At 42.3% G+C, this 8,864-nt stretch overlaps 1 protein-coding gene across 1 annotated transcript; it reads right to left on the reverse strand.

Annotated features, from left to right (window-relative positions):
* Positions 1 to 121: 121 nt before the first annotated feature.
* On the reverse strand, positions 122 to 7,914 carry pwp2h (PWP2 small subunit processome component). Its single transcript, XM_088290553.1, has 21 exons — positions 7,742 to 7,914; positions 7,194 to 7,306; positions 7,033 to 7,127; positions 6,849 to 6,948; positions 6,619 to 6,762; positions 6,242 to 6,377; positions 5,918 to 6,153; positions 5,665 to 5,808; positions 5,519 to 5,589; positions 5,314 to 5,450; positions 4,222 to 4,370; positions 4,006 to 4,153; positions 3,510 to 3,660; positions 2,570 to 2,750; positions 2,344 to 2,491; positions 2,143 to 2,251; positions 1,642 to 1,707; positions 1,346 to 1,564; positions 733 to 883; positions 586 to 660; positions 122 to 364 (listed from the first exon to the last, which is right to left on the reverse strand). The coding sequence occupies exons 1-21, from the start codon at positions 7,757 to 7,759 to the stop codon at positions 205 to 207; spliced, it is 2,751 nt and encodes a 916-aa protein (XP_088146679.1). The 5' UTR covers positions 7,760 to 7,914; the 3' UTR covers positions 122 to 204.
* Positions 7,915 to 8,864: the final 950 nt, after the last annotated feature.

An 8,864-nucleotide genomic window follows, 5' to 3' on the forward strand; every position in this document is an offset into this window, starting at 1 on the left:
CTTTTCATTTGTTATATCACAGCTGTCATTTTCAAATATAAAAAGCACCCAATTCACTACAACGCATTTAAAGCAATATAAAAATATTGTTTGGGACCTGTTTAGAAATACGCAACTCTCATTTGATTATGATACATTTATTTTTGTTTTATAAAAAAAAGAAAAAGCTTTTTTTTTTTTACGATCATGACATTGATACAAAGTCTACATTTTCATCTCTTCATCATCCAAGAGGGCCTGGCTCATCTCCTCAGACTGTTCATCATCATCCTCCTCCTCCTCCTTCTGTTCTGATGCTCTCTTCATGCCCCTCTGCTTGGAAAGGGCCACAGCATAGCGAATGTTGTACAGGTTGAAGTCACACCTAAAGAGTGAAATTAAAGACAAACAAGAATTTGTGTTAAAAATTAAACCCATTTGAAACCTTATAGACCAGAGGTGTCGAAGTCATTTCTACCGCGGGCCACATTGTAGTTATAGTTTCTCTGAGAGAGCCAAAGTGGCAAGCGATGTGGTCGCCGGCATTGAGTTTGACATGTGTTATCCACATATGGGGATGACGAAGATGATGATGATGGGACTCACAGTTTAGCCAGGTTGTCCCAGTGTCTCTGGATGCTCTTCTGCAAAGCTTGCAGAGTGGGCAGTACGGCTCCTGATCTGCACATCAAACACTACGGTGACATCTTGTACTTCACTCCACATTCAACTAAAAAGAGACCGGCAGCAAACCTGTTCTTGAGTTTTTGCCCATGCAGCATGAGCAGGCTCTGAGCCCAAGTCATGTAGAACTGCAGGTGACCCGACTTCTCCAAGCACACTGCCACGAAGTCCAGCAACTTCTCCACATAAATGTCAGGGAGTGTGCCACAAACTACTGGTACTGGAAAAGAAAATGTTGCAAACTTTCCTCACACTCCACATCATAAAGCTGTGGAGCCACCCACTTGAAAATGTTTTTTTATATGCCTATATTAATAATTTCATATGTAAATACACCACAAGCACTGATCCTAAAATACTAAAATAACGTCTTAAACTCACCCTACAACATTAGTGGTAAAAATGAATGGATTACGGATGATATGATTTCCAAAAAAACGCACCGAAAGTGAATAAGTACATGCTCAAGTGGAGAAGACTCTCTGAAACTTCCACAACAACCCAGGTTAAATTGAGGGCATCCTTTGCATTAAAATATGAGTGTCTCGGGAGAGAGTTACTACGAAAACACATTTCCTTGACACCAGTAAGTACCAAAAATAATAAATAAATAATTCTCGCAAAGAAGTCAATTTGATAATAGCAAAGCGTGACTTGGCGGAATTCACAAAATTTGACTCACTCTGCTCGTGGGGCACGGTCTCCAGCACCTCCTGGATGAGGGCCTTTTCATTGAGTCGGAACGCCAAAACGATGGCAGCCACCCACTCCTTATCCCGCAGCTGTTTGCGGATGCTGGCCGGGGTTACGTCGAGATCAAGATCATAGGGGTCAAAGACCAAAGATGCGTCGATGGAGTAGATGAGGAGGCCCTCGGTGGTTGTGGCTGCCCAGCTACGTCCTGAGAAGTGAAGTCCAGACCAACTACATGAAAACAGATTTTTTTTTTCCTTCATCCATCAGAAGTGTATCACATACCCGTTGGAGAGAAGTGCAACGAGCTGACTCGGATCTCTGGCTTAAAGTGTCGGGAACTCATGTCACCTTTGGGGTGGGGGTGGGGTAGGAAAGCAGACAAAATGTTCAAATTGTATATGCATGACAATTACATCACAAAACAAGGAGGCCGTTACATATATTGCAGTGCTCGACCAAAGCCGAACAAAAACGCCAGATTGTGGTAGATTTTTTTCCCTCCTAGATACGGACTACGACCAGATAGCTCATGAGCTACCAGCAGCTCGCCAACGGGTTTGACTTCGGCAACACTAACACTACACAATGACACTTTAGTACGTCTGGCCCAAAAACTCGATCCAAAAGTTGCTTGTCAGGCCCCTTTTTCAAATTTTAGATCCCATTGTTGCGCGCAAGTCAAAAGGTTTGCCCAACCTTGGGGTAGACCCATGATGGACCTTTGTGCCCCCATCATTGTCACAGATAAATCTGTCAACGATGCAATCAAAGAGAACCGCTTACCCTTCCTCACTCCAGGGAGACTAATGCTGACCCCGTCTTTGTCACCGGCTCCCTCGTCCACCAGAGCGAGGCTGCCAAACTCCGTCATCTTACGTCGGTCCAGGAACTCCTGAAGGTGAGGACAAGAGCATCTCCGTTAAACACCAGCGTTGTCATACCAGCCTCGGCAAATCGTCAATTCAGCTATATGTGTCGTCGGACCTCCATGGCATCAAAAGACAAGTTGCACGAGATCTTAAACTTCTTCAGGAGCATCTGTTCCTTGACGTTGTAGATGCAGACAAACTTGGACTGGCCGCCACTTAGAATGGACTCCCCGTCAGCGGAGTAACACAATGATGTGAAGCACCTGGATGCGGCACGAGTGAAATTTTAGCACCCGTTGGGGCAACGTGAGTTGAAGAAGGTTTGCGGTCTCGCCACTCACTTGGCTTTGGACAACTGCTTGGCCGTGACTTTATCGATCTCCTTGCGGCCCGTCTCCAGGTCATGACGTCCTGCCACTGAGCCCACCTGCACCGCTGAGTTGGTTTCCCAGAAGGAGATTTCGCCATTCAGCGTGGCCACTGCCAGCTCTTGACCATCAGGGCGGTAAGCCACTGACAAAGCTGAAGCAGCAAAAATAAAAATCAAGGAAACTGTTTTCACTTAACCATCTTGTCTCTATGCCGACCACCAGTGTTTCCCTTGCTTATTATTTTTATTTTTTAACCTTTTTACGTGTCTTAATAGAAATGCAATTAGACCTATCCAAAGGTGGGCATGTCTGACCAACTTCCTCTTTTTGATATTTGTTGTTGTGTCCTGGATTAAATCATAAAATTGGGGTGAAATGGTTTTCATTTTTTTACTCAACAATTGAAATTTGAGTCCTTTATGTGCTCTGCCAGATTCATTTGGATCATCAGTCAATTTTTGGGCAAGAGAGCAAGTTCATGTAATCTTTCATTTCTAAAAAGGGTATTACAAGGCTGACTACATTTAAGGGTTGACAATGGATCGATTAAATGGTGGAGATATCCTCTACTAACTGCGGAGAATTCTTAGATTTGAATCAAAGTTCCCTCTGGTGACAATGATCAAGAAAAAGAAAAGAAAGACTCGTGTGGGCAGCACAAAAGGTAATCCTTACTTTACTTTTCTCTCTCTCTCTCTCTCTTTTTTTTTTACTTAATTAATTTGTTATAGACGATTATGGCGGGATCTGTTGTGCTCATTTTGTTTTCTAAAAAATTACACAAAGTCGCTGACCACTAGTCATATTGTTATTTTAAACTAACGACGATTACTGACACTCGAGCAAAAACATTACGACATGTTAAAAAAATCTGAAATGTTTGAAAGTAACATGAATGCAAATTGTTTACCATCAGCGGTGAGGTGAAGCGTCTCCTTCACTTGCCAGCTGTCCTTCATGTCCCACAGTCGGATGGTGCGATCCCACGAGGAACTGGCTAGGATGGACTGAACTGGACTGAAGCACAAGCAGCTAACGGGACCCTCGTGACCCCCTAAAATCTGGCCAATCACAGGAAGCAAGTGGGTAACGTTTGCATTTACAGCAGGGTTGGATTATTATGGAAAAAATAATAATCACGATTATTATTTAAAAAAAATATATATTTCACTGCAATTAAATATCTTAAATCCTCATTTATTTACCCTGAACTTTGATAATGTGCCCTAAAATACACACAAATGGAAAACATATTTTAACATAATTATTTTATATAGGTGCTATGAATTTTGTTCACACGTTTGCTGTATGATCTTTCGCTCATTGAATATAACCAATTGCCCTGAGGATATTCTGTGTGTGCTTAAAAAATGAACATTATATAAGGAGTAAAGTAAAAGACGCACCTCCAGCAGTCTTCCGGTCTGCATGGACCACAGGAAAATCTCAAAGGTATCCTGAGCACCTGCGCTCACCAGCTCCCCACTCACATCGACCGCAAGCGACGAGAACTGCGCAGGCCGAGGCGACGTGAACGTGCGGAAGTTTCGATACCTTAAGCAGAAGAATAATTCTGTTTTGCCATTTTTTTCCCTCATCTCTAGCATCTGAAGCGTGACTACCTGTGAAGGTCAAACGCTCGAACTGTCCCGTCCAGAGAAGCGCTGACCACAACGAAGCCGCTGGAGGTGAAGGCGACGTTGGAGATGCTGCTGGTGTGCTCTGTGAAGGTGACGAAGCAAAGGCAGCTGTTGGTGTTCCAAACTTTGACCTAGGAAAATTGAGAATAAACACCATGAAAGCATGTTGCCACACAAAAAACAATTATAAAGTAAAACCTGTAATGTATTCCCTTGGCAACTACTCATTAATAGTTTAAAACCTAAATATAAGACATCACGTCTTACATTATCCCTCAAATTAATGGCATCGGGGGAAATGCATCGAAAGACTCTCGGTAGATTACGCAAACAACCCAGATCCTCGGTCACATATAAAAGTATTGGTCTACCCGTAAGTTGTATAATTTCTTTGACACCAATTACTACTTTTATTACAGAACACACTCACACACCTACAATACAAATAGGTGAATCTTTCAGCTGATTTTAGGTTCCACAGGCAAAAAATGCAAATAAGTGCATTTGAGGATAGGCAGTGGTTCACCGTGTAGTGGCACCTTGACTTACAAGAGCTCCAATATAAGAGCTTTTTTTTGCTTTGTGTTACAACTTGCAAGTCATAAATTGAGTTGTGAAATGAAACAAAATGGAGAAATTAGGGTACTGTAATGTACTTTGACAAACAATCAAACACAAAATGAATGCACTCACAATGAGCAGGAATCAGACGCTAACACTATAAGCATGTGATGATTGGCCAACTCAATTCATGTCACAGACAAGGCCACGCCCCTTAATACTATTTTGTGTGTGTGCATGTGCGCTTTTTTGCTTAAATATCATTTAGAAAACCATCCATCCACCCTTAGCGGAACCATATTTGTTTTATTTTTTAATATGCACTTGCATTAGTATTTCAATACATTATTCTATTTTCTTCATTATACGATCATTTTTTGGGTGTCTGGAATGGGTAAATAGCATTTCAATGGGGAAAACACATACGTTATATTTGTATGTTGATTTATGAACTTGGTCTTGGAATGCATTAAGTTTCCACTGCGCAGTATTTTCTTTTGCTTTTGCACTCACTTTGCCATCATCTCCTCCCGTGGCGATGTACTGTCCGTCCGGCGAGTAGGCCAGCGACGCCAAGTTGTTAAAGTGTCCCTGCTGTTTGAAGACGTACGATTCGCTCTGCCACTCCCACACCAGAAGCTGACCCATCCCTGCAACAACAACGGCACTTAACAACAACCAAAAGTCACGCACCATCATAAAATCAATTCTTTCTCACCCGAGCAGCCAAAGGCAATCCAATCGCCGGAGCAGTTAAGAGCCACTGACGCAATTTTCTGGTCTGATATGCTAAAAGGAAAAACAGGATCGTTGGACTTAAAATGTTCCCTCGCAGGCTTTCACTGAGCATCTCTGGTCTCTGACCTGAGTGAGTGGATGAGGTTCACTTCCGGAAGTTCATGCAAGTGGAAGATTCCGGAGGCGAAACCTGTGACCAGGATGTGCGTGGGCTTGTGGTAGGCAGCCGCTGTCAGGTTGGTAAAGTCGCGCTCCTTGTTGAAGAAGTGCCTATGAGTGGAGAAGGTGAAACTTTCAGGAAGGACATCACATCCCAGCATCCTGTGGCGGGGCTCAGACAATTTGAAAGGCTGACAAACATTTGTGGACGTATACTCACTTGCTGATCTGCTTGTATCGGACTTTTTTAGTTTTCTCTTCACTTTTGGACTTTTCAGCTTTGCCTCTGATGACCTGACCCTCTTGGGCCTCATCCCCTCTCTCGTCATCCTCCTCTTCTTCTTCACCGTGTCTCTGCATCTTGGGTTTGTCGGGTTTATTCTTCAAAACGAGATCACCCAGCTCTGAGTCGCACTCCCAGATACACAGAATCCCGTCTTGGCTCACTGTGTACAGCTGCAGAACCACACACATATTATTGCGCAACATTATCAAGAGCATTTGAGTTATTGGGGAAAAAAATTTAAAAGATCTATTGACTCACATCCAGACAGTCTTTCTCAAAGAAACAACCCACGATAACATCCTTGTGTCCGCCCAGTGAGTAGTAGATGAGGTTCGTCCAACGCTCTGCGCCAAACACCCACGTGGACATGTCCTTGCTGCCCACCACAAAACACCTGACGAAAATTACAAACAACAATGGGCCTGGCTTACTAAGACGCTAACTAGCGGGTGCTAAATTGTGCTATACATATGGCTGATATGCAGACATAGTTAGTATATCAGCTCCCACACATGTTTGCATGAGTATTCAAGTTTGCAGTCATCTTGGCAAGCGCAAACCCTTAACAAATTAGAACCAGCGTGTTTTCGGGCTTTCTGATCACTGATGTCAACGGTCTTGTGCCACTGACTTACTTGGAGTCGTCAGTCCAGTCGATGCAGGTAGTTTCATCATAGGGACCGTAGTAACTTTTGTCTAACACAAAGGCGTTAAATTCCCGCTGCTTGCCAGGAGCATGGTACAGCAGTGCAACATTCTCCTTAGTGACAACAAACTTCCTGGATACAAAAAAAATAAAGTCCAGGTTGGTAATGACACATTAAAGTGTTTGACGTCACTGCACACATTCATTAGAGGTCGTTACCTGCCGTCGGGTGAGAAGCGGATGCTGTTGACAGGTTTGTGAAAGTGGAAATGATGAAGGATGGCGCGTGTGATGAGACTGACCAGTAATGCTGCGCCATCTGTGTAAACATACAGTTTTTTTTTTAGCCTTTTAAGGTAAAAAAAAAACAAACATGAGACAAAAGTAAAATGTGTCGTCTCACCCTCATCCACCACGATTGCCAAATTCCCATTCGGCGAGATTCCCACGCATGCAATGTTCTTTGCAGTGGAGACTGGTAAGGTCTCTGATGTGTTGCTGAAGGACACACGTGTTACTTCCCTCTACCTTGTTTTATTCATGACATTTGACGACGAAACTTACTTTTTGAGGTCAAAGATGGAGATTCTGTTTCCAACCGGACTGATTACAGCGTTGCCATCCTTTGAGAAACTTAGATTGCCCTGACGATAGACAGCTCCGAGCAGATTCGAAAACTTATTGGGGGAAAAAAAGGAGTTTGTTTACACACTTAAAATGGTGAACAATTGAAGGCAAGCAATTGCATGTAAGGCAGTGATGGGAGTAACTTGACATGGCGTGAGTGTTTCTTTTTCTGTCAACGTTTAACTTTTACTCCCTAAAAGTCATCATACAGACGTGAATAGGGCAATGTAAAGTCACGGTCGACTTTTCCAGTTGAGATCTTGGTTGCTTGAGTTCTTCAGCACCGAATAAAAAGGTAACAGCGCCGTAGCAACGCGGTGATCGTGGCGACGGATTTCTTAACATCCATTTAGTATACGAGTGAGCACAACCTTAGCGTTCATTTATTAAAATCAGATTGTAGTGAAGCACTTGGTTAATATATACAGAAGCAGACCGCAGTACCGTTTTTGATGCATTTTTCTGAGCAAAGATTCGTCACTCACCTTGTAAGCGAATTTCATTTTGCTCGAAATGCCTTGAATTAACGTCACTGTATGGTCAAACTAATTCCGTATAAATGTTAAAGGAAGTACAAATAAAAGGTAAAATAATGACACACATGCTTGTTCATCTAGAGCCGCCCGCACGTGTGTACATTGTATTGACACTTGGAACTTCCGCCTGAAGTTGAGTCAAAAGGTTAAATACGCGCCACCTGGCGGTAAGGAGGACCGTCGAATCAGTCAAAATGAAAATGCAGCAGAATAAATGTCTTATTAAACGTGTCAAAACATTTGCACACAATCCAAAAGAATGATGACTCTCTTAAAACGTATTTTAATGATTATTTTTAAACTGGCTGTACATGTGTGCGTGCGCGCGGGGCGTGTGTGTGTGTGTGTTCAATTGTTAACATATACGGTTAGGCTATGGCTCTTCAGGAATCAGATTTCCTTACCCCAGAGCTCGACTGAAGTGTTTATTGAGAGGATGTGTAGGGGGGAATATAATAAATCAATACATAACTATATCACAGGCAATCCAGTATTTTTGTTCCAAGCCTTGCTAGTTTTAAAAAGAACCGTCAGCAGTCTCAATGCTCATATTTTGTTAGTATTTCCTAAAACACCTTATTATTGTTTTTAGATTTATTGCAATAGAATAGCTAATGTCCCGTTGTTTCTTATAGAGAGCCGTGACTGCATTTCCCACGAGTTTGTTTGCCTTTCATTTTTGTGAATGGAAGGTTGAGACGTGTGTTTAACTCTCATATGAGCGAGGATGATATCATGGAAACGTTGACAAACTGAGCAAGGAATAAAATGGAAAATATAATTCATATTTAGAGGTGACAAAAATACTCACAGTCTGTACTTAAGTGGAAGTAGCCCATAGATATTTAAGGAATAGAAAGTGGTAAGTCGTCGGAGTAAAAGAAGAAAGATATCTGAATTCAAATGTAGGGAGTACAAGTAAAAGTTGTCAGAAAAAGAAATACTCCAGCCAAGTACGGATACCTAAAAATCTACTTTACAACAGCTGGCGGTACCGAAAGGAAGTCATGGTACTTAGTTACTACCCACCATTGTCAATAATTACTTTTATTTATGGAACAACAAAAATATT

Source organism: Idiotropiscis lumnitzeri, chromosome 3, assembly GCF_059441095.1.
Source record: "Idiotropiscis lumnitzeri isolate Australia: NSW breed Sydney's pygmy pipehorse chromosome 3, RoL_Ilum_1.0, whole genome shotgun sequence".
In the NCBI taxonomy this organism is placed as follows: Eukaryota; Metazoa; Chordata; class Actinopteri; order Syngnathiformes; family Syngnathidae; genus Idiotropiscis; species Idiotropiscis lumnitzeri.